Genomic DNA, 25,292 nt, shown 5'->3' on the forward strand with positions numbered 1-25,292 from the left:
TGCATTCACCCATATCCATGATAACTTTCTCTGTTTCAGCCACGAGATCAGTTTGTGTCTAGACTAATGAAGAAGCTGAAGATGGAGGAGGGGGAGGCAACTCAGAACACAGCATCATCTGACACCAGCAAGGAGAGGATGGATGATGGTGGTGGGGGTGATGCTGGTAGCAATGATGGAGGCAATGATGATGATGATGATGAAGTGCAGGACAGCTGGGAGGCCTTGGCTGATGATGAGGTATACGGAGGATCCAGTGAAGGTTGAATATTCTAGATAGATATTTATGAGTGATGTTATTGAAAACTCAGTTGGTTAATCTAAAAACTTAAAATTTTTATTTTTTTATTTTTTTGGTGTATTTGCAAACTACATCTATTTTCTGTGTGTGTGTGTGTGTGTGTGTGTGTGTGTGTGTGTGTGTGTGTGTGTGTGTGTGTGTGTGTGTGTGTGTGTGTGTGTGTGTGTGCATGTGGGTTTGTGAAGGAGGGTAGGAGCACTCAATATATTTCAGTGTGCAAGCCATATGAGATTTACTGTGTTCTTTTGATGGTAAAAGAAACATGGGTGAGTAACCACCATTTTCATCGACCTTTTTATGATACTCCTTAATTTTTCTTTAAACTGATGCTCTTGATTCTTTTAAAACCAGGACACCACCCCCTCAACGAGCTCACCATCAAAACCACCACAACCTCACCCTTCCAAACCTACCTCCAAAAGCAAGGCGCCTTCATCAGAATCACTGCGACAGACTCTGCACAAACTCCAGAGCGGCAGACGACACCAGGAGTTGCTTGCCACACGGCAACAGTTACCGGTGTTCCAGTATCGTCGCGGTATTCTGGAGACAGTTCAAAAGTCCAGCGTGGTGGTGGTTGCCGGGGAAACAGGCAGTGGCAAAAGCACACAGGTCCCTCAGTTTCTTCTGGAGGTGAGTCCTTCCTGTTTATCAGCCCTACATTTCTTAGTGTGAACCCCCCCGCTGGTTGCTGTTCTTGATTGGGAAACGATCCGCTTTTCTGAAAAGCGTTTCCAAGATGGCGAACGAAATGTCAGCCAAGGAGGGATGCGATCGAGTTTGACGGCAAAACAGGCATTGATGATTAGCGAAAAATTGTGTGATGACAGTGCTGTATAAGAGGATCGTTACAAAAAACATTATTAGCCAAACTTTACATCAAATTGATCTAGAGTTAATATTGTTTTTCACCATCTCTTAATTGGTACAATTCATGCGCTAGAACCTTCGTATTAAAGATAGTTTCACCTTTGAAACGAAACGGAAACACTACAGCCGCATTTTTTTATTTTTCTGACCACTATCTTTGCAGGCACAGCAATGGCGCTCACGGTGCCCACCGTGAGTTAGCGATTTTTAGGCATCGAAACCTTCCTGGGGCGCTTAGGTACGAAATGCGTTGCAGGACTAGACACTTCAAATCCTGTGTTGAGTGTCAGAATTGCTATCCACTGAGTCAGTGTTGCTCCAGTACTTGCTGTTCCTTTCATCGTTTGATGTTGCACATAGTCTGTACTACGTGATTCGTGTGACCTGCATGGTGCTGGATTCGTCTTCTTCGTGCACAATAACATGATTGTTTTTTCATGTAAAAAAATTCAGAACAGGGGAATATTTCGTTTTGTCTATAATTCATTGTTTCATTAAACAAACCTATCTAGTTTTTTTTATTCTAACAGGACTGTATTCTTGGAGGTCAGGGGTCACACTGTAACATCGTCGTCACTCAGCCCCGCAGAATCTCGGCCGTCAGTCTTGCCAATCGAGTGTCTGAGGAGATTGGAGAGTCACCGAAAGATGGCCGTAACAACTTGTGTGGTTACCAGATTCGCTTCGAGTCTCGCAAAAGTACATCCACACGTCTAGTGTACTGCACGACTGGAGTTGTTTTGAGGCAGCTGCAGTCTGACAAAGATCTGTCCAACATCTCCCATCTGATTATTGATGAGGTTTGTTTTGTGAGGTCATGGTTGGCAAGGTTTGGGTTTGAAATCTAGAATGGAAGAAAAAACACCCCTATACCGGGGGTGTAAAGAGAGAGAGAGAGAGAGAGAGAGAGAGAGAGAGAGAGAGAGAGAGAGAGAGAGAGAGAGAGAGAGAGAGAGAGAGAGAGAGAGAGAGAGAGAGAGAGAGAGAGAGAGAGAGAGAGAGAGAGAGAGAGGACTGACTGGACTGGACTGGACTGGACTGGACTGGACTGGACTGGACTGGACTGGACTGGACTGGACTGGACTGGACTGGACTGGACTGGACTGGACTGGACTGGACTGGACTGGATGACTGACTGACTGACTCGGATGTGTTGAATTCCAGTTTGAAGAAAGGTTTTTGTATTTTGTCCATATCCAAAGAATAGTAATAGTAAAACCTCCCACTAACGACCTTGAAAATGTCAGGAAAAATCTGTCGTGAAAAGGGGGGTCTTTATTGGGAATCTGAGGGTAGAGTTTCATTACAGGGGAGGCAACTTCTATTTGAATGTTTTCTGTCACAGCTTTCTCCACTTTCCCACCTGTTGCGAATAGTCTCCTTATCTTTGATTATTTGATGATTGAAAATGAGCGCTTTGATCACCTCACAAACTCAAGTCAAGAGAAGTGTTGTGACCTGAAAGGTGGATGCAGCGCCTATAGGCTGTTGATCTACTGGCCGATGTGAATGCGTGATATATTGTGTAAAAAATTCCATCTCACACGCCATTAATAGGTAGACATACGCCTTGAGTCGCCTTGTGTGGTGAGATACGTGCGCGATATAAATCCTCGTAAATAAAAAATATATAAAATAAAATAAAATGTTTATTCAGGTGTCCTTAACTCAGTCGGCGAGCACACAATCACAGAATACATACACAAACAAACACACCAAACAAGCCAAAAAGAATGGTAGGGGGTCTGCAAGCAGAGCAGCATCACTCTTTCATTCCCCCTTTCTCCCTCCACCCACCCTACTCCAAGGGCGGTCCTTCAATTGTGAAAGTAAAATGTAAGAAGGGGACAGCCGTTGGCCACTAGATTTGCACGCACAACTGACTTCTGACTGGGGCGGGGATATAGCTCAGTTGGTAGCGCGCTGGATTTGTATTCAGTTGGCCACTGTCAGCGTGAGTTCGATCCCAGGTTCGGCGGAAATTTATTTCACAGAGTCAACTTTGTGTGCAGACTCTCTTCGGTGTCCGAACCTCCCCCCGTGTACACTACATTGGGTGTGCGCGTTAAAGATCCCACGATTGACAAAATTGCTTAGGCACAGTTAATAATTGTCTACCTATACCCGTGTGACTTGGAATAATAGGCCGTGAAAGGTAAATATGCGCCGAAATGGCTGCAATCTACTGGCCGTATAAAATTTCATCTCACACGGCATCACTGCAGAGCGCCAAGAACTGTACCCACGGAATATGCGCGATATAAGACTCATTGATTGATTGATTGACTACCACACCTTCTCATGATGCTCTGCGTGACTGGTGACTAGTAGTAGTGAGGGGCGCATGTTGCGTGTGCTGGGTAATTACGACCTTTAACACTCACTGGTAAAAAGATCAAAGTCGTTATTGACTCTTTGTTGGTAGGTCGGTCATCTGAAAAAGGAGGGTGTCGCCATTCGGAGGTTAGTTAGAGTGTAAAAGGATTCTGTGCTGAGAAAATCGGTCGGCAAATGGAGGGGGTCGTTTTTAGGAAGGGTTGTTTACGAGAGGTTCCACTGTATCAGGTATTGGTTTCACTGTCTTTTTCTTTTTCTCTGCAGGTTCACGAGCGCAGTGTTCAATCTGATTTCTTGCTGGCGGTGGTGAAGGGAATTTTACAGCGGCGACCGGAGCTCAAGGTCATTCTCATGAGCGCCACCTTGGACAGTGGAAAGTTTTCAACCTATTTCACCCGCAGCCCTGTTCTCAACATACCTGGCCGTACTTTTCCAGTGGAGGTGACAATGCAGACCTGCCTACCCCTGAAATGTACCATGTGTAGTTTTGGGTGTGAAAATAAGGCAAATGTGTAGTTTGGCAGGTGAATGTGTAGTATTTCAATTCGATCAACCCAAACCGCAAAACAGAACAGTTACTTATACCGTACTAAAACAAACACTCAACACTCCAAACAAAACTATTACAATGTGAACAATACTCCTCATACAAATACAAACAAAGCCCCCACAAAAATACAAGCCAAGCATTAAGTTTATTTGTTAAGAAAAAAATTATTAACTAGTTTGGAACATTTCATGATTTGTTAAAAAAAAAGCTATGTTGAGGGGTATGCAGTTCATATACAGTGGGACCCCCTATTCAAGACCTGTGACAATCTGAGAACATCAAGTCACAAAAAGTAGGGACTGGGAGTATGTGTATCAACATGAAGGCAAATTTGCATATAAACAGAACAGGTTTGCGTCGGCAATAATAATAATATGGCAGGTCATTGCCTCTGCTCTGGTTACCGATCTCTCAAAAGTGAGCTTGTCTTGGTCTTCTTTCCCTGGCACGGGTTTCTTCACAAAACAGTCCAATTTTTCCTCTGCTTTGGTCGGGATTTCTCGAATTCCTCATGAGAAGTGCTTTTCTTGTGGCGGTTACACGGTCGTAAAGCCCACTGTGCTTCTCTGAAAAAGCCGTGTTGCACACAGTGCAGTGGGCAAAATGCTTACCTTTTCTCCACGAAACTAGGCATGGATGCTCCTCATAGTACTTTTGGCAGAAAAGCCTTGCTGGGAGTTTGACCAAGCTTCTTTTTTTTGCTCCGTGGCGGTTGATCGCCAAAGTCTTCTGAATCCGTGTTCGTCCCTGTAGCCATTTTTTTCCCTCCAGAAAGAATGAGCTACGAAGTGACCGCGTTCAGAAAAGTATGTGCTGAAACGCCCGCGATAGTTGTAATAACAGCAGCAAGACCAACTGACTACGCTACTCTCGCGGGCGCCGGGCATGTTTTGCACGCAGTACACAACCGGTTAGTACAAATTATGGATCGGAACTCGCTCGCGTTTTTTCGTATTCAAAATGTCAAAATGTGTAGTCGAAACGAAACGTTTGCGTAGTATAAGACAAGCATGCGTAGTTGCGTAGTTTGGGGACCAAAATCGTAGTTTACTACGCTCAATGTGTAGTGTAAACAGGTCTGCAGACAAAATGCAGAGAATTTTAGTTCTGAATGTTGGACCTGAACGATAAACTAAAATATCTGAGGGAGTCTATTGGAACAGATAAGATAAGTTAAGACATTTCTATTTACAAGGGTAATGACATGAGATCTGATGAGGGAAAAAAACTACACACAAAAACACACAAAAAACAACAACAAAATCTAATATATGATGAACGTTTGGCTTTGTTGTTCATCAAGGACTGAAATCATGACATGGCAACTTGAACGCAGAAGAAGAAGAAGAAACAGTTTTGTTTACACCTGATGCTGGTTGAACAACATGTTTTGTCATCATTTTCACGAGTTTTCTTTCACAAACACCTGGTAAATAAATCTCATGTTCCCCATGCAATAACTTGAGGTGGTGAATGGGTTTGAGCTTTCATGTGAAACGTGGATTGTCAAAGTAAAAGCCAATCAGGCTGATTGTTTGATGTGTGGAACCATCGTGGCTTTGGATTTGTGTTTCCGAGGACAACGATTGTAAGCATTCACTCTCAAAGACCCAATCAATGTTGATAATTACCGCGGCGACTCATGGTCAATTTGCAACTTATCTCTGTAATCGCAAAATCCACAACGAAAAGTCATAAACACTTAAAAGAAAAGAAATATGCTCAACACTTACTGAATTCACAGGTATGATCGCAGCTCTGTACATTTTCAGACTGGAAGAAAAGCGTCAACAAGCTACGTTTGACGTCACATACAAGTTTGACGTGTTATCTCGTGCTACTGTGACGATGCTTTGTGGCCCGGAGTTGGATTCTAAAAATTCGTCTCCCTGTGGGTTATTGTGCATTTTGTTGCACAACCAAAATGATGACAAAAACGATGTTTGGTAGCTTGTTGTCAGACCAGCACTTTGTTGTTGGTCCTCGGGGAGCATATCGCCTTTTGTCTCATATTTATCAACCGCGGCCTTCGGCCTTGGTCGATAAAAATGAAACAAAAGACGATATAGTCACCTTGGACCAACAAAAAAGCTGGTCTGTCAACAAGCCACCAAACATCTTATAATGTCTGATTTTGTTCCCTCAGAAATAGTCTGATAGATTGGGTGTTTATGTGGATGTGACTGTGCACACATGTTCTGATAAACAAAGGGAAGTAAGCGATTTAAATGCATTTGACATGTGTAATAGCGTAAGTGAGAGTTATTCAAAACCATTCTCCTGGCACCTGAGAGAATAACAAGCATTGAAATGAACAAGCGACTTTCATCCTCATTTTTACATTTAGTCAAGTTTTGACTAAATGTTTTAACGTAGAGGGGGGAATCGAGACGAGGGTCGTGGTGTATGTGCGTGTGTGTGTGTGTGTGTGTCTGTCTGTGTGTGTGTGTAGAGCGATTCAGACTAAACTACTGGACCAATCTTTGTGAAATTTAACATGAGAGTTCCTGGGTATGATATCCCCATACGTTTTTTTTTATTTTTTGGATAAATGTCTTTGATGACGTCATATCCGGCTTTTCGTGAAAGTTGAGGCGGCACTGTCACGCCCTCATTTTTCAACCAAATTGGTTGAAATTTTGGTCAAGTAATGTTCGACGAAGCCCGGACTTCGGTATTGCATTTCAGCTTGGTGGCTTAAAAATTAATTAATGACTTTGGTCATTAAAAATCTGAAAAATGTAAAAAAAATATTTTTTTTATAAAACGATCCAAATTTATGTTCATCTTATTCTCCATCATTTTCTGATTCCAAAAACATATAAATATGTTATATTTGGATTAAAAACAAGCTCTGAAAATTAAATATATAAAAATTATTATCAAAATTAAATTTTCGGAATCAATTTAAAAACACTTTCATCTTATTCCTTGTCGGTTCCTGATTCCAAAAACATATAGATATGATATGTTTGGATTAAAAACACGCTCAGAAAGTTAAAACGAAGAGAGGTACAGAAAAGCGTGCTATCCTTCTCAGCGCAACTACTAAACCGCTCTTCTTGTCAATTTCACTGCCTTTGCCGTGAGCGGTGGCTGACGATGCTACGAGTATACGGTCTTGCTGCGTTGCATTGCGTTCAGTTTCATTCTGTGGGTTCGACAGCTACTTGACTAAATGTTGTATTTTCGCCTTACGCGACTTGTTTTAATTTAAATTTTGTGTGTACACGTATGTGTTCATGTGTGTGGGAGATTGAGTTAAACCTGCTGGGAGTATGACAAACCTAAAAGCAAAAGAAGTTTCAGGAAATGATAATCTATTAAGGCAAATGTATACAAACTAAGAGCTATAGAAAAAGATTAATGACATTATTCTCAGGCAAGAGAATCTTCCGCCGTTTGGCAGAAATCCGCCTTTTTGATGAGCCCCAGGGTCATTTCTGAGATCGGTGTAAATCCGTTGAGAAAATTTGGGGGGGGTACGGTACTTTCATCCGCGTAACAGCTTCCATCGGCGATAGTTTATTCTCAATTGGCGTATTCTTATTTGGACTGAATGTTGCTTGTACGAAATTTGCCAAGTAGAACCCGAGGATGATAAGAATGCTGTCGGAAACAGCCGAGCAAGTGGTTTTATGCTTGTTCCGGAATTTGCCGAAGATTTCCGAGCGCTTTCTTTGTTTTTACGGATCGTGCAGTTTCTAGACCACACGCCGTTTTGGTCACCATGCATCGACGAATTAAGAAAAGCGAAAAGGGCCTTGCGGCCGAAATCGACTCAAGTGTGAAAAACAAATGGAAAAAAAAGGCAAAGTCAAAAAAGAACACAGTGGAGCTCTCTGTTAACGATTTTGAACACATTGGTGAGAAATTACTGCAGCTTCAAGTGCACTGTTTTGTAAAGTTATGGTGTCTCCTGGTGCACGTTTTAGGTGTGGAAAATGCCAAAAACCCTCAGCTTCAGCCCCCACACCCCCGCATTATTTTCCTCCTTTTTGATGATTTCCTGTTCCCATGCCTGCATTCTTCATACTTTCCCCTCACAGCACAGGGAAGACTTAGTACAGATGATAAGATGTTATTTTGTGGACACCGACTACCACTGATCCTTGTAACACACCTGTATCATCTTTTTATCTTGATATTTTCCAGGTGCAACACATAGATGTCATAGAGATGACGGGTTATGTTGTGGGTGATCACATAACGTGACAAAGAATGCACATGTGTTGCATTTGTCGCCACAATTAGGAATCACAGGACAGTGTAACCCCCCTTAAAGACCTTTACAAATCTGAGAAAATCAGGTCTTGAAAAGGAGGGAGTCTTAAGATGGAGATTATGAACAGAACATGTGAGAAAATACGGTCTTAAAAAGGAGGGAGTCTTAAGATGGAGGTTATAAACAGAACTTGTGAGAAAATACGGTCTTAAAAAGGAGGGAGTCTTAAGATAGAGGTTATAAACAGAACATGTGAGAAAATACGGTCTTAAAAAGGAGGGAGTCTTAAGATGGAGGTTATGAACAGAACATGTGAGAAAATACGGTCTTAAAATGGAGGGAGTCTTAAGATGGAGATTATGAACAGAACTTGTGAGAAAATAGGGTCTTAAAAAGGAGGGAGTCTTAAGATGGAGATTATAAACAGAACTTGTGAGAAAATAGGGTCTTAAAAAGGAGGGAGTCTTAAGATGGAGGTTATAAACAGAACTTGTGAGAAAAAACGGTCTTAAAAAAGAGGGAGTCTTAAGATGGAGGTTATAAACAGAACATGTGAGAAAATACGGTCTTAAAAAGGAGGGAGTCTTAAGATGGAGGTTATGAACAGAACTTGTGAGAAAATAGGGTCTTAAAAAGGAGGGAGTCTTAAGATGGAGGTTATGAACAGAACATGTGAGAAAATACGGTCTTAAAAAGGAGGGAGTCTTAAGATGGAGGTTATGAACAGAACATGTGAGAAAATACGGTCTTAAAAAGGAGGGAGTCTTAAGATGGAGGTTATGAACAGAACATGTGAGAAAATAGGGTCTTAAAATGGAGGGAGTCTTAAGATGGAGATTATAAACAGAACTTGTGAGAAAATCAGGTCTTAAAATGGAGGGAGTCTTAAAAAGGGGATTCCACTGTATACACATGACATGATGTTACCTCGCCTACAAAGAGTTATGCTGAACTTGGAGACATGGTTGTAATACGTTGATTAATGGTATTTTGCAGGTGCAGCACATAGAAGACGTGATAGAGATGACAGGCTATGTTGCGGATGAAGACTCCCCTTACACGCTCAAACACAGTCAGTTGGTTGAGGTATGTGTTTTAACCTTCATGATTTGGTTTGGGTATGTGTTTTAACATTCATGTTTTGGTTCAGGTATGTGTTTTAACATTCATGTTTTGGTTCAGGTATGTTTTTTTAGCATTCATGTTTTGGAAAAAGAAAAAACCCACTACAATTCCTTCAGTTAGGATACCAGATATAACTTTCAGGTGAGAAGCACTCCTGCAACCTTAACATTCACCATATCACGCTTTGGACTGCACAGTCCGGCTGATGTGGGTCGTGCATGACCCATACTTTCTAAAGAAGGATTCAACATAAAAAGTATGGAATGTAAACTCAACCCACGTCATCTGAATAAGGAAGAACTTTTTACCGCCTCTGCGCAGAGCAAGGATAAACATTGTAAAATTCTTTTCTTCCTTATAGGTCATTAATGACCCGCATCATTCAGACTGTGTTATTCAAATTACGTCATTGTTTATTTGCTCGTTAACATAGATAATGCTTCAAGCAGTGGTCAATGGGAAGGTTCTATACAATTTGAGGATTACAGGAAGTCTCAATCAAAACTCCCAATAGTTTCAGAGATATATTACAGACACTATTTTGAGGCTCTGTGATGTCAACTGCCCAGGTGAAGGTCAATATTATTTGTATATCTGTGTTCAGGAGGAGTCGGCAACGGTGGAGGTGACGGAGAAAGGAGGGGAGACAAATCAGATGGACGTACACTGGACGAAGGAGGACATTAGTAATATTGATAGAGTGAGTTAACAACTCTGTGTTTGTGTGTGTGTGTGTGTGTGTGTGTGTGTGTGTGTGTGAAATTAGTATCTGTATTTATGTAATTGTCAATGTGTGCATGTATACATCTGAGTTGAGAAGACTTGTGTCTGTGTCTACCTGTGTATGTGTGTCACTGTGTATCAGGCATGGGAATTGTCTGCGAAAAAAAAAAAATTTCCGCCGAAAAAGCAAAAGTGTCCGCCGAAAAAATAAAGGGGGGAGGCACACAAAAAAAGCACTGATTACTTTTGCCTTTGCGCAAAAGCCCGCGAAAACTTTCTGTACTTTGTTCGCGCACTGCTACCGCCCGCCTCAGTTACTTGAACTTTTATGTTTGAAAGTAAACCAGATTGCACAGATTGTGTTACAAGTTACATTTTCCTGTTTGTCTCAACAGATAAATTTTTTAACAAATTTAAACCATATAATACATGTATATATTTTTTTTCTTAAAAAAAGCAAAAATTGGTACTAAAAACTCTGATTCTAAAAACAGAATTTAATGGCAAACTTGGAGCTCAGATGACACCAGATTGCACCATCTGGGTTCTTTGGAGAATTTTTTTTCCAGGGGGGCATGCCCCCGGACCCCCTCGTAAGGCTAGGCGCTTCGCGCCGTCGACTTGACGCTTCGCGTCTTCAGTTATAAATTTTCAGCCTTTTTTACAATTTTCAATTCCCATGCCTGGTGTATATATGTTTTTTTGTTTGCATGTGGCTGTGGTCTGCATGTGCAGTGATCAGGTCAAAACAGTCTCAAAATAATGCCTGCATTTGCGAATGAACTTGTAAACAATGTTTTGAATGTTTTCAGACATCGCTGTCAGCTGATAAGTATAGCAAAAGGACTCGCAACACAGTTACACGTCTGAACCCCAGCAGAATCAACGTGGATCTCATTGTGGTGAGCTTTAATGGTGATGTTAATGAAAATGACACTTGATGTGTTGATTGCACTTTATTGTTTCTATCACTACCCACCCCCACCCCCCCCCCCCCTCACACCCCCCCCCACCCCCACCCCCCCCACCACCCCCCCACCCCCCCACCACCCCCCCCACCCCCCCCACCCAATGATTCCCGTAAAGTTAAGGTAAGGTTAAGGTATTCCCATAACCATCTGGTCGTAGGGGAGAGAGATGTTAGAGATCTCCACTTTTCTGGGGGCCAGCTTTTTATGAGGGCGGTGCCCATCTCCTCTCCCTCGCTGCCTTTGCCTTCCCCGGCCCTGAATAGGGTCAGGTACCCATTTCCAGCTGGGTGGACTGGAGAGCGCTCGGAAAAATCGGGTATTTGTATTTGCCCCGAGTGGGGGACGAACCACGACCTCCAGCGTGAGAGGCAAGCGCTCTAACCACTGCGCCACTCCGTTATATGACTCCCTATAATTTAAGACCTGAACAAATCTGAGAAAATCAGTCGTAATTTACAGAGGTAATGAACAGAAAATCTTACAATGAAGTTGTTAAAAAGGGGGGAGTCTTCTATTTGGGGGTCTCAAAAGGGAGGTTCCACTGTATCAGTAACAGCTAGGGCTTAACACATCTCATGTTTCTGTCCTTCAGGATTTGCTGAAAAACCTGGAGAGTTCTGCCCCTTTCTGTGACGTAGATGGCGCTGTGCTTGTTTTCTTGCCTGGATTGGCTGATATCCAGGAGCTGCATGAAATCCTCACAACAGACCGCAATTTCAGCGACACCAAAAGGTTTGTGTGTGTTGCGGTACCACGTTCATTCATCTGAGAAACAAAGGGACATAAGGGCTCTAAATGTATACAAGGATGAAAGTCGCTTGTTTATTTCAATGCTCGTTATTCTCTCAGGTGCCAAGAGAATGATTGGTTCCGCATATTTCTCATTTACTGTTGTTGCACATGGCATACACGTTTAGAGAGCTTGCGTCTGTTTGTTTTCAAATATTAAAACAGTGCTCTGCTTTATTTGATTTAGGTTTTATGACTAAATGTAAAAAGCAACTCGTGTAAATCTGGTACAACACAGCAAGCCATGTGGTATTTTCTATTTATACTTTTTAAGAGGCTTGTAAAAACGCTAACAGCTGAAACTAAAATACCCTACATCTGATTTCAGGTATCAGATTTTTGCCCTCCACTCAGTACTGTCATCAGAAGACCAGAATCGAGTGTTTGCTGTGCCCCCTGCAGGTGTGCGAAAGATCGTCCTGGCAACCAACATCGCTGAGACCGGCATCACCATTCCTGATGTTGTCTTTGTCATAGATTCTGGGAAGGCCAAGGAAAACAGGTAAGTCCAACTTTGCACAAGTGTAGATCTTGCTTGAGGGTAATTCAATTTGTTAGTGTTTGGTTGTCTTCCCTTTCCTAGGGCGTTTATGTGGCAAATAGTCTGTGATGTGTTTGCATGAGAAAGAAACAGCTGTTTGCTAGAGTTATTTCCTTATTGGGAGGTCTTTACCCTTTTTTGCTAATCTTTTGACTTCATGACCAGCAAGTAAAGAAACGATAACAACAAAGAGAGCTAAAAGTAAATATACGAAAAATGGGAGAAAACACTGAAAGGAGAGGTTACACTTTTCACTGTAAGAGAATCGGTCAGTATGACACTCTTTTAAAATAATCATTCAATGCTGTTGATAGAGGAAGAGGATTCAAACTAACCAATCAGCAATTATGTTACATCCACAAGTACAGTGAGACCAGTCAGTGCCGTTATTACAGCCATGGCATAGTTCCAACTAACCAATCGGCACATGTGTTACATTCACAGGTACAGCGAGACGAGTCAGATGAGCTCTCTGACAGAGGTGTTCATCAGTAAGGCCAACGCCAAGCAGCGCCAGGGAAGAGCTGGGAGGGTGAGGGAAGGGTTCTGCTTCCGTCTCTACACAGCCGACAAGTTCCACAAGATGGCCGACTTCACCGTGCCAGAGATCCTGAGAGTGCCTTTGGAAGAGCTATGTCTGACCATTATGGTAAGAATGTAGACTTCTCTGTCTCTCTCAGCACACTGTTGTTCTGCATCGGTGCTATTTCTTTTGTGAAAGATTGTCATTGTTAATGTTCACTGTTTCATCTAGTTAAGAGTCTTGATTAGTAACTGCTGTGCCTTTATGCCAGGAAGTAGGTTTTCAAATCATCAATTTACAGTGTGAAAGTTGTCCTACTGCATGATTGTATGGTATAACTTTTGCAGTTGTTTTAAATTGTTGGCAGGAACAATCCATAAAATGTAACTTTGCTTTACCATGGCTGCATGTCTAGCGTTCGGAGTACTGGTTCATGAGCACAGGTATTGTAAAGAGAAATGCAAAGCACCGGACTTAAAAACTGCTACTTATGAAAGGTTTTCTTACAGTGTACGTGTCATCATCATTCCATAGCAGGAGACCGATTTGATAAGCTGGGAAATGTTACATTGGGAATGTACTTTTGGAAGCTGTTGGCTTCATGGCTTGGTATGGGAGGTTTTTAGTCAGCTCCGCACCACTACTGTCTATTGTGTCTGCAGGTTTCATTCAGAAACTTATGTAGGGATTACAAAGAAGAAACATAACATCCCTGACTTATCATTGCAAATTATTTAGGATTCTTGTTACTGCTGTATTTTTGTGTGTATAATTATGGTTCTTTTATTGATACCTTAAAAGACTGATTTGAATACTTGGTGGGAACTGAGAAATACAGTTTACTGATTAGAGAATACGTCTTCTCAGAATGACGGATTTGTGTGTTTTGTGACAGAAAAGTGAGCTTGGTCGACCCGAGGATTTCCTGGCTGGTTGCCTGGACCCCCCTCATCCCCCCAACGTTCAGCGCGCCATGACGTTGCTTCGAGAAGTGGGCGCCTGTTTTGCCGACACTTGCGCTCTGACCCCGCTGGGTCACCACTTGGCGGCGCTGCCTGTCAACGTGCGAGTGGGAAAGATGCTGGTCTATGCTGCCATCCTGGGCTGTCTGGAACCAGTGGTGAGTGGGAGAGAAAGAGAGAGAGAGAGACAGACAGGCAGACCGACACAGAGAGGGAGGGAGAGAGAGAGAGAGAGAGAGAGAGAGAGAGAGAGAGAGAGAGAGACAGAGACAGAGACAGAGAGAGAGTGAGTGAGAGACTGTATACATATGTGTTGAGGGAGGGGGGGGGGGGGGGGGGGAAGGGGGGGCTGGGGTAAGAATGTGTTTGTACTATTTCTGTTGGTATTGAACAGTATTCTGTCAGAACCTTAAAACTTGAGCTTTTTCAAATGTAATCAAACAGAGCAGCCAGTGTGTTCAAATTGTAGAACAGTGGAACCCCCTTTTAAGCCCCCCAATTCAAGACTCTCTCCCTTATAAGACACTGCTCTCTCAGACCACCCTGAAATATCCCCCACGATTTTTATTCTTTGTAATTCAACATGTCTTTAATGACCACTTTTGGTCGATGCCTTGAGTCAGGTTGTTACAGACAAGTTCTACTGTATGTTCTTCTGTTGTGTATGGCAGGCAGTAATAGCGGCGGGTATGACAGACAAGTCACCATTTGTGGTCCCCTTGAGTCGGCGCGATGAAGCCAATGCTGCCAAACAGTCGCTGGCCACGGCAGCTTCTGATCATCTGACTGTGTACAGGGCGTATCTGGGGTGGGTAACATATCCTATCATACTTTGAAAACACCTTCATTCCCTTGTAAAGCATTTTAAAAATCATCATTAATGACAAAATCTAAACAACAAAATGACTGAGTGAGATAAACAAAGTTCAGACCTCGGAGCCCATACGATTTCACCATATTCTGTACACTTGATTGTCTAAAATGCGATCAGTATGGTCGGTGGAAAACAAATACAAGAACTCCTAGACTACTTTTCTTCACAAGCGCACCCCGGAGCCGATCCAGTATTTTGACACACCCGTTTTGCAGCTTCGATCTTGAACACTTGAACACATAATTGCCCAAATTCTGAAGTCTATCTGCTTTCTAGGCAGAAAGGGAATTTGTTGCTCAGTTAATTTCAAAATGGACATTTATGTTAATCTGCAAAATGAAACAACACAAACTTCAATGCTGCACGGGATACAGCCGGGCTGTTGGTGCTTGGTATGTGTCTAAGTGGCAGGATGCTCTTACCCCATGGAGAATTCTGTCATGATTTACATGATGATTTACATGATGGTTTACATGATGATTTTCAGGATGGTTTACAGGATGGTTTACATGATGGTTTACATGATGGTTTACATGATGGTTTACAGGATGGTTTACAGGATGGTTTACAGGATGATTTACATGATGGTTTACATGATGGTTTACATGATGGTTTACATGATGGTTTACATGATGGTTTACAGTATTGTTTACAGGATGGTTTACAGGATGGTTTACAGGATGGTTTACATGATGGTTTACAGGATGGTTTACAGGATGGTTTACAGGATGATTTACATGATGGTTTACATGATGGTTTACATGATGGTTTACACGGGAAGCAGGTATCTTTCAGCTATGTGGAGAGTGGCTGATTTTGTTTGTGTAATGTTCTGGTTCACAAGTTCACACGACTTGCCTAGTGTAGGAAGTGTAATGTAGTGGTGTGTGTGTGTGTGTGTGTCCTGCGTCTGCGTGTGGCTTGTGTTTGTTTTTGTCTGTCTGTTTGTGGCTTATTGTGTGTTTCTGTGTCTGTGTTCTGGTTAATAGTGCGTGTTGGTGGGCTATCACGCTTGATTGTAGCCAGTCAGTGTTCTGATATAAGCCACTAGCGCATTCATTTTCATTTTCATGAAAGTTAAAGTTGGAAAAGGTTTTGGTCGGGGCAGGAATCATGTATGGTGGGGAGGTATTTAAACACGAGAGTGAACTTAGTGATCAATCTTGTAATTAACTTTATTGGACTGTAAGTGAACATCTGGATTAGTAATGTTCTCTTTATATTCAAACATGCATTTGACAGTCAAGTTGATATCAAATAACCAAAGGGAAGTAATCGCTCTTAATGCATACGACATGTGTAATAGAGTAAGCGAGAGTTGTACGGAACCTTTTCTCCTGGCACCTGAGAGAATAACAAGCATTGAAATGAACAAGCGACTTTCATCCTCAAAAAGGATGATCACCGCAAGCTCATATGCTCATCCTTCTCCAAGGCACTCCAACTAACACCTACGTACACAGTCATATACAAGAACCAGCTTTTATTCTCGACCGGACGAGCGATTACTTCCCTTTGGTTATTTGATATCTTAACATCGCTCTGCCTCATTCTGTTTTAAAAGTCAAGTTGATGTTGACCAGGTGGACGCAGGCACGCAGCCAGGGCCGAGGGGCAGAGACACAGTTCTGCAGTCGCTACTACCTGAAACGCAACACTCTGCTTGACATTGAGGTAAATGTGTAGATTGCCTTCCATTCGTTTGAGGAATTAGGGATGGATCTGAATCTGTATTTGTTCATTTAGTTTATTCTGTTCTGTTTTTTTTCTTTCTCTGTTTTTTCTCTTTCCTTCCTACTTACTTAATTTTTGTTTAGTATGAACCATTATTGCTTCCTTTATTTCAAGAATGCAGTAAACTCCAAACAAAATGAGTTACAGTGGATTCCCCATTTTAAAACCTAAAAAAAAATCTGAGAAAATCTGGTCTTAAAAAGGAGGGAGTCATAAAATGCAGAGGCTATATATATAGACAGAGAATCTGAAACAAAGCAAGGTCTTCAAAAGGGAGGAAGTCTTCCGTCCTACAGCAGTCCCTCTCATGAACGGACACCCTTGGGCCATAGCAAAACTGTCCGTACATTGCAGGTGTCCGGTCACGGGAGGGGTGACCACACCACCCCCTCCCCCATACACTCACACAGAGACACACAAACAACAGGATTGAGTCTATGCTAATCACTTCTTGTGGCTACTAAACAATAAACTCCTAATACTTCTTTAAACGTTCTGTAAAAATGATTTGTATGAAAAGTGTTGAAAAGAAGAGATAAAATAAATCCTCAAGGCAGTGAACACACTCACCATGCACTGACATACGAAAGCAGCCACACAAACACAGCACAGAGGAGCGTGTGCAGATGCTTTGCAAGAATAAGCTTGAAACCCAGTTTTAATAAATAGCAGCAGATAGAGCTGCATGTCATAATCATGTAATTTATTTTCATCTTGTCTGGCTTTATTGACTGCATGCCGATCATGTGGCATGGCAGTGACTTTTCACTCTTCAGTCGGAAATACACTGTACATAACACAGCTCCCACTCTCCCTCACTAATGCCTACCCCAAGCCGTGACAACTGATGCTTGGAAATTGTGTGGAAGAGTACACCTCTCTATTTCTCTCCAATGCTCTTCCTGCAGTGACACCGGACACCCCACAGAGTTTAGCCAGCTACCCCTCCACCCCCCCCCCCCCCCCCGCCTCCCTATCTCTCTCACTCCCTCCAGCCATGTACTGTTGGGCTGTGGCCAGAGAGGTCAGCTCCAACTGTTCACTCAGAGCAAAACCAGTTGACTGTGTCGTAACTTTTGACAAAGCAAGACAACTGAAGGGTTCACAGATTAGGCAACCGACTCACTGGTCAAGGCTGAGGGGAATCAAGAGTATCTTGTCAATGAAAGAGGTTACACACAGACACACGATGCTGAGAATTGTGGCCGGTTTTTCACTTTCTTTCGCTCAGGACCTTCATCGACTGTGGTTTCTGTTGTTTACGTCCAACAGACAAGAATAAAGAGCACAGTGCAGTTTCATGTTGGCATCTTCGCATGTACTCCACTCCTGACCAAAACTACCCCCCCTCCTGATGCACTCAAGTTACCAGTGACTGTCGTCACGCCATTGCGGCTGTGATCTTTGCACCAAGAGCCGGACTGCTCTGTTATCGATTTTGTTGTGGTGAAAATTTGACGATGGTCTGTCCGTACATTGGAGGTATGACCTGCTGTTGGGACCGAAAATGAGTGTCCGCGTCCACGTTTTGCAGGTGTCCGTTTAAGGGGGGAGCAAATATAGAAAGAAAACACTCCGTGCCGAGCAAATGTGTCCGTACATGTCAGGTGTACGCTCGCGCCGGGGGCCGTACATTGCAGGGACTGCTGTACCTCATTTTACCTGTATTTCAAAGGAAAGACAGAATTTAGAACATTTTGTGATGTTTTCCAAAATTTGTATTTCAGAACGTGAAGAATGACCTGATCAAACTGGTGTACAGCATCGGCTTTGCTCCCAGCACTTCTGGCACCAAATCTCACTCTGCTGGTGCTTCAGCTTTGAACTTTCCACAAGTCCTTGACATTAGCAAGGTGACCTCCAAGAGCCATGACCTTGACCAGCACACGGTTGCCATGGTGAAGGCAGTGCTGTGTGCAGGGCTGTATTCTCAGGTGGCCAGGATTAAGCCGGTGGACCCAGCGGAGGCAGGAGCTCGTCCCGGGGAGAGAAAAGCGTGCCTGGCCGAGACCTCTCAAGGTCACACACAGATACACCCGTCGTCTGTCAACAGATTCATGATGCTGCACTCTGTGGCCTGGTTCGTGTATGGGGAAAAGGTGAGATTGTTTGTGAATGGTGTTTCTTTGTGTGTTGTTGGAGAAAGAGAATTGAGCTGAAAGTTGACTTGAAAATTCAGTGCCAGAGCTTCGTGTAGGGAGCTTCCTGATGTGGACTTTACCCTATGAATATCAGGTTTAATTGCAGAATGTGTGTGTGTGTGTGTGTGTGTGTGTGTGTGTGTGTGTGTGTGTGTGTGTGTGTGTGTGTGTGTGTGTGTGTGCATGTGTTTGTGTATGCATGCAGTTACACTGCTCTCCCTTTTTGTAGAAAAACAACCAAAATCGCAGATGGATTCACACGCTCTCAGTTCATGAGACAGATGGACAGACATATAAATCAATTATGCAAGCACACACACATGCACACACACACACACACACACACACACACACACACACACACACACACAAACACACACACATTCTGCATATATGAGCACTAAATAGAGATTTTGTCAGACTGATCCAATGACACCTCTTTCCCTGTTAATTTTCATTGTCCGGTATTTTGTTGTTGCTCAAACTGTACTTTGTTTGTTTTGATGCTATTCCCCAAGATTACAAGTAATCTATGGCAGTGCAGCTGACTTTACCTCATTTTAACAAACTCCTTTTCAAATGCCTCAGGTGAAGTCGTCGCGCGTGTACGTACGTGACACCACCTTTGTGTCGGCCTACCCTTTACTGCTGTTTGGTGGGGACATCAAGGTTCAGCATCTACAGAAACTGCTGGTCATTGACAACTGGATCAAATACAAGGTACACTTATTGAATTACTTCTTTTTTTGTTTTATTTGCCTGTGCGTGTTTTCTTTATTTGCCTATAGAAGTGACAACGAAAACAGAGAAGAAAATATGTTAAACTGAACTTTTTAAAGTATAATTTTTGTTGTTTAAGGGCAGACCGGGTAGGCAAAATGAGTTATTTTTGGTCTCATACACCTTTTTGGGGTTGTTGCATTTTTCACACCTTTGAACATCCTGGAATGCATTCAATAATCTGCTTTTGTCATTTTAGACATGTATTCATGTAAATAAAACCATTTTCAAACCGATGTTTTGTTGTTTTTGTCTGTGTTTTATACAAAAAATCGAAAAAATGGTCAACTTTGGATACTCCGTGCTGGTAAATGTGCGCACATGACATGACCCTTCGCTGTTCAAACTGTGTGGAAATTTCCGTTCTTCAAGATGACGTCATCACCGTTGGGGAATTTCCGTTGACATAGGCACAAAGAGAGAGAATCCGTTCCAACCGAAACCCCGGAATTAATATATGCAAATATATGTAGGTCAAAGGCATTTGGCGCAAGCGCAGTAGACAACTTATCAGTCCCCCGGTGTCAACAAATCCATGACGTTTTCACCGATTCAGCAGCATTTTTCAAAGTTTTGAGCTGCGGAGAACAACCCTAACATTGGAAATGTTCGGCATAGTGGCAAGAAATATCAGAGAAAGATGAATCAGCAGCAGCGAACAGTAGAAGGAAGTAACAACACTCCGAAATGAACCAACATGATCGTATTTAAGCAGACGACATTCTAAGATTCTTGACTCGACGAGGTGGGTTTTGCTTCTTTCTCTTTTCGATCTTGTTTGTTTGACAACGTGATTTATTGCACATCGTTATGTTGTTGTTGTTGTAAGAATGTGTTAGGGTTTGCAGGTAAATGATAAACAGTTTGTGTCTGAAGTATTTTGCGGGTTTCTTGATCCAATTTACTGACCATGCTGCCGCCGCATCCCCCCCCCCCCCCCCCCCCTCCCTCCCTCGATCATCTCTGTGATATCGTCTTCACAACCCCTATTTTATTGTTCTTCGCTGGCCAGTCCTTGAGAGCTTACTATGGTGTAACATGTCATCAGTATTCTTTGTCTGGGGTCAAACTGAGAAGCAGCATCTGAGCGATGTACGACTGACACAGTTTCTGTTTCTGGTCATTGACCGTAGGAAAATAAGTACCCTACTAGAGAGCGTTCTCTAATTCTAAAGGTTTACACCAGCATGGCTGACCAACCTATCATTGACAGCAATATTGTTGTCAAATCTTTTCCATTAACTAAGGAATAAAAAAAATAGATCCAATTTACTTCACCAAAGAAAAAAAAAGAGTTAAACTAAAGGACTGGGGATGCAACTCATGAATCAAAAGCATAAAGATCACCTGCAAACAGTGCTAGGTTTAGGAAATCTGAAAATGTATACACACACACAGAACACACACACAAAACAGACAACAGACAAGAAACAAGCAAATACATAGCAAGTGTGATGAAATAAATTAATTTTAAAAGAAAAATATGAAAAGAAAGAAAGAAAATAATTCAGCTAGTTTCAGTATTAGTTCCTGTGTGTATGTGATTGTGTGGTTACTCAAATCCCATAGAAAAACTTGACATCTAAATTGTGTGATAGGGGCCAATTAATGAATGTCTTTTGTGTGTGTGTGTGTGTTCGTCAACCGACATATGTGGGTACGAGCCGCTGAGGTGGTTGTAAGAAAACCCGCCTGGTTCAGTGGTTGGGGGCTGATTGGGATTTCTGATTTACCAGCCTAGCCAAAAAGTTGAGGTACACCCCATGTAACATGGTCATTTGCAAAATAAAGTACAAGCACTTGTTGACGTTTATATTGAGTCTTAAAACTTGCAGCTTATTACAAACAAAAACCATGGACAGTTGTATCAAATATTAAATCAGTGTTTGTGTATTTATTAGGTTGGAGCAAGGGGAGAGCCAGTCCTCCTGTGGTGGCAGCGAGGAGAAAGATTGACCTGATGGAAAAGTTTGCTAAACCGGAACTACCCTCTTCCACAGCAGAAACATCAGCTTTGCCATCTTCTGACCAACCATAAGAAGATACAGATACTTTGCCATCTTCTGACCCATCACAAGCAGATATGGATACTGGTACTGTGCAACGTCACTCCGCTGACATGTGTTGGGCTTTTGTCAACATTGATCAGCTCAATCTATTGCTGAAAGGTTTATATCCTGTACTGAATGCTTGTCTGATAGCAGTCTGATTATGAAAGAAGGTGATGCATCAGCCCAAGGATTTGCACAGGCCCTGCATCTGGAGTGCATATGAGTGTCCATTCAAGTCTGCAGTTGTTTACTCTTCTCCCGGTGTTTGCAACGCTTCGGGTGGTAAAGTTGCATTTTAAATAATCCGTGTATGACCATGTTGGTACATGGAAAGGGACATTCAGCTTTACAGAAATTTGCTGCAGTGTTAGGATTGAGCACAGAAATACTGTAATTAAAATGTTGCAACTTTTGAATGGCTTGATAGCTTTGTTCCATTTGTGTATATATAATTATGTAATGTTGTTGATGATTTGTGAAGCATCATTTCTATGCAATGGAATAAGAAATCAGTGCATCCATTGGGTTTTTATGAGTCTGACAGTTTGGTTCTGATCAATATTTTCATATCAGCACAAACACAGATAATTGACTTTTTTAATGTTTTCATATGATTTTTTTTTAAATAAAAAAAATCTGATAATTTGATTATCAAATCATTTCCCCTTCATAGTTAAAGTGTTATTCTGGTTAAAAAAAAACCCACCCCATTAATTCAAGCTCTACTGTGGTACTAGTTTACCGGGGTACTAGTGAGACTCTTTTACATGCTGTTTTCTCTACATGTAATTTGAGACAAAATGTGGTAATTAAAATGTTGTAACTTTTGAATGGCAAGATGGATTTGTTCCAATTTTGTATATGTTGTTTATGATTTGTGAAGCACCATTTCTGTGCATGGAATAAGAATACAGTGGATTCCTTGTGTTTTTATGAGTCCGACAGTTTCGTTTTGATTCATATCTGCACTAAAATAGATGAGTTTTCAAATGATTTTTTAAAAAAAGTCTGGATAATTTGATCGTCAAATCATTTCCCCATCATAGTAAAGTGGTTATTCTTATAAAAACATATCAATTCAGGCTGCACTGTGCTACTAGTTTGAGGTACTGGTTGGAATCTTTCAAATGCTGTTTTCTCTGAATGTAATTTTCAGACAAACATCTGTAATTAAAATGTTGCAACTTTTGAATGGCTTGATGGATTTGTTTCATTTTTGTTTATGTTGTTTATGATTTGTAAAGCGTCAGTTTTGTGTATGGAATAAGAGTTAAGTGCATTGGTTGGGTTTTTATGAGTCTGACAGTTTGGTTCTGATTCATGTTTTCATATTGGTACAAACAAAGATGGCTGTTTTCATATGATGTATATAAAAAAAATCCTGATAATTTGATTGTCAAATCCTTTTCCCTACATAGTAAAGTGGTCATTCTGATAAAAACATATGAATTCAGGGTGCACTGTGCTACTGGTTTTTTTATGTACTGGTTCAAATCTTTAAAATGCTGTTTTCTCTGAATGTAATTTTCAGACAAAACGCTACAATTAAAATGTTGCAACTTTTGAAAGGCTTGATGGATTTGTTCAGTTTTTGTATATGTTGTTTATGAGTTGTACAGCATCAGTTCTGTGTATGGAATAAGAGTTCAGTGCATTGGTTGGGTTTTTATGAGTCTGACAGTTAGGATTTCATGTATTTTTCTTATCAGAACTGAACCGGTAACTGAAAATGCTAAATTAAAATAATATATTGCTTAGAAATGCTTTTCGATACACAGAATTATTAAACACACACATATTGCTGCAAAGAAGAAAAATTGGATCAAAACATGCACTGGTTCACAAACTGCAACATTTTAAAAAAAGCACATTTTATAACGTTTTTCTCACATTTTGGTGAATAAAACCCCCCAAAATTGCTTTTCACTCAAAATTTAAAATGGTTTCCCTTAATTAGGTTATTCTGCTTGCAAAAATCAAACAAGCAGCAAGCTGTTTCCAAAATATAAAAAAAAAGTGCTTGCCTACCCTGTCCCCCCTTAATGTAAAATGAGCTTTTTTTTTTATGCCAAATGCGTACAGTGAACCACATGTCCTTTTTAAGACCTGCCAAATTAAGAGTAAGACACCATCACCTCCCCACCCCCCCCCACCTTCTCCTATTTTCTGGTCACAACCTCTGTGAATTTACCTCCATTTAGGGCTATCTCTTTTTTAAGACCTGATTTTCTCAGATTTGTAGAGGTCTTGAAAGGGGTAAACTGTATAGTTAAAGGGACAAAGGGGTAAACTGTATAGTTAAAGGGACAAAGGGGTAAACTGTATAGTTAAAGGGACAAAGGGGTAAACTGTATAGTTAAAGGGACAAAGGGGTAAACTGTATAGTTAAAGGGAAAAAGGGGTAAACTGTATAGTTAAAGGGACAAATTATGGCTCCTACAAAAACTGTCATTTTGTTACACCAACCGGTAAAATGAAGTCTAAAAAGAAACAAAAACAAAAACAAATGTTGCAAAGAAAAATCTCTTGAAGAAAGTATCAGCTGATCTGTTGTCGATTTCATTTCTAGTATTTCTCTATTTTTGTTACTGGTAAAATGCTGGCCATTAATGCAATGGAATATTTAGGGCTCTCAGATTTCAGTTATGATATTGTGTTTTGTTTTGCTTTTGAGATATCATTTTGCAAATGCTATTGTACCTCTTTTAAGAACTCTGGATTTAAGACTTCCTTCCTTTTGAAAAAGACCCAGTTTTCTAAGATTTTTTGTTGATAAACTCTGTAAATAGACAATGTTCAGAAATAACTCTGTCAGGATTTGCAAGGGTTGTGGAAGAGTTACTCCCCGCTTTACAGGGTCAAACAGGGAACACGTGGTTGACCAGCTTTACAGGGTCAAACAAGAAACACGTGGTTGACCCGCTTTACAGGGTCAAACAGGAAACACATGGTTGACCCGCTTTACAGGGTCAAACAGGAAACACATGGTTGACCCGCTTTACAGGGTCAAACAGGAAACACGTGGTTGACCCGCTTTACATGGTCAAACAGGAAACACGTGGTTGACCGGCTTTACAGGGTCAAACAGGAAACACGTGGTTGACCCGCTTTACAGGGTCAAACAGGAAACACGTGATTGACCCGCTTTACAGGGTCAAACAGGAAACACATGGTTGACCAGTTAAAACCACAAATGCAGTGATGTGTATGTTATGCAGCGTCCGCTCGATATGATACCTCTGCAGTGATCGCTAACAACTCACGTCAGTTTAAAAAAAATACCCATGTTCTTGACCTCAAGCGTAACTCACCTCACCTCAGGCAAATTACGTTGTCAGTTATCACTCGGGGCAAGCGATCATTGCCGCAACAAGTGGTAAACTGCGATGTGTATATTATATTGATTTTGTTCCCATATGACATGTATGTACATCGGAGTCAGTTATTTGCTACGATCATGGTTTTAACTGGTCGACCACGTGTTCCCATAAAACAGGGTGCAACTCTTCCACAAGGCTTAAAAATCCTGACAGTTATTTCCGAAAAAAAGGTCTACTTACCTCCCTATGCAGATATGATTTTTGTGTGTGTGTTGAACGGGGGGATCTCTGGACCATGTGTACCAGTTATAATCCAATGAACTATTTTTCAGGCTGTAGCCAAGACAGGTGTGATCTTCAAAGAAGTGCGTACACTGTTTGACCTGCTCCTGGAGAGAAAACTGGCAGAACCTGGTCTTAACTTAGCAGGTGAGTTATTCTATTTCATTTCATATTGAATGTAATTAAGTGCACG

The 25,292-nt window shown here is 41.6% G+C and overlaps 1 protein-coding gene across 1 annotated transcript in view; it reads left to right on the forward strand.

The window, feature by feature from the left end:
• Window positions 1-25,292, forward strand: part of LOC138978595 (ATP-dependent RNA helicase DHX29-like) — a 42,939-nt gene that overhangs the window by 13,009 nt on the left and 4,638 nt on the right. Inside the window, exons 10-25 of the mRNA XM_070351354.1 lie at window positions 40-240; window positions 653-934; window positions 1,702-1,971; window positions 3,773-3,949; window positions 9,280-9,369; window positions 10,013-10,108; window positions 10,944-11,033; window positions 11,695-11,834; window positions 12,220-12,393; window positions 12,877-13,081; window positions 13,851-14,075; window positions 14,589-14,725; window positions 16,375-16,465; window positions 18,253-18,624; window positions 19,255-19,386; window positions 25,150-25,246. Of these exons, the coding sequence (XP_070207455.1) occupies window positions 40-240; window positions 653-934; window positions 1,702-1,971; window positions 3,773-3,949; window positions 9,280-9,369; window positions 10,013-10,108; window positions 10,944-11,033; window positions 11,695-11,834; window positions 12,220-12,393; window positions 12,877-13,081; window positions 13,851-14,075; window positions 14,589-14,725; window positions 16,375-16,465; window positions 18,253-18,624; window positions 19,255-19,386; window positions 25,150-25,246 (2,779 nt within the window). The remainder of the gene's footprint in view (window positions 1-39; window positions 241-652; window positions 935-1,701; window positions 1,972-3,772; window positions 3,950-9,279; window positions 9,370-10,012; window positions 10,109-10,943; window positions 11,034-11,694; window positions 11,835-12,219; window positions 12,394-12,876; window positions 13,082-13,850; window positions 14,076-14,588; window positions 14,726-16,374; window positions 16,466-18,252; window positions 18,625-19,254; window positions 19,387-25,149; window positions 25,247-25,292) is intronic.

This window comes from Littorina saxatilis, linkage group LG10 (assembly GCF_037325665.1).
Source record: "Littorina saxatilis isolate snail1 linkage group LG10, US_GU_Lsax_2.0, whole genome shotgun sequence".
NCBI classification, from domain to species: domain Eukaryota; kingdom Metazoa; phylum Mollusca; class Gastropoda; order Littorinimorpha; family Littorinidae; genus Littorina; species Littorina saxatilis.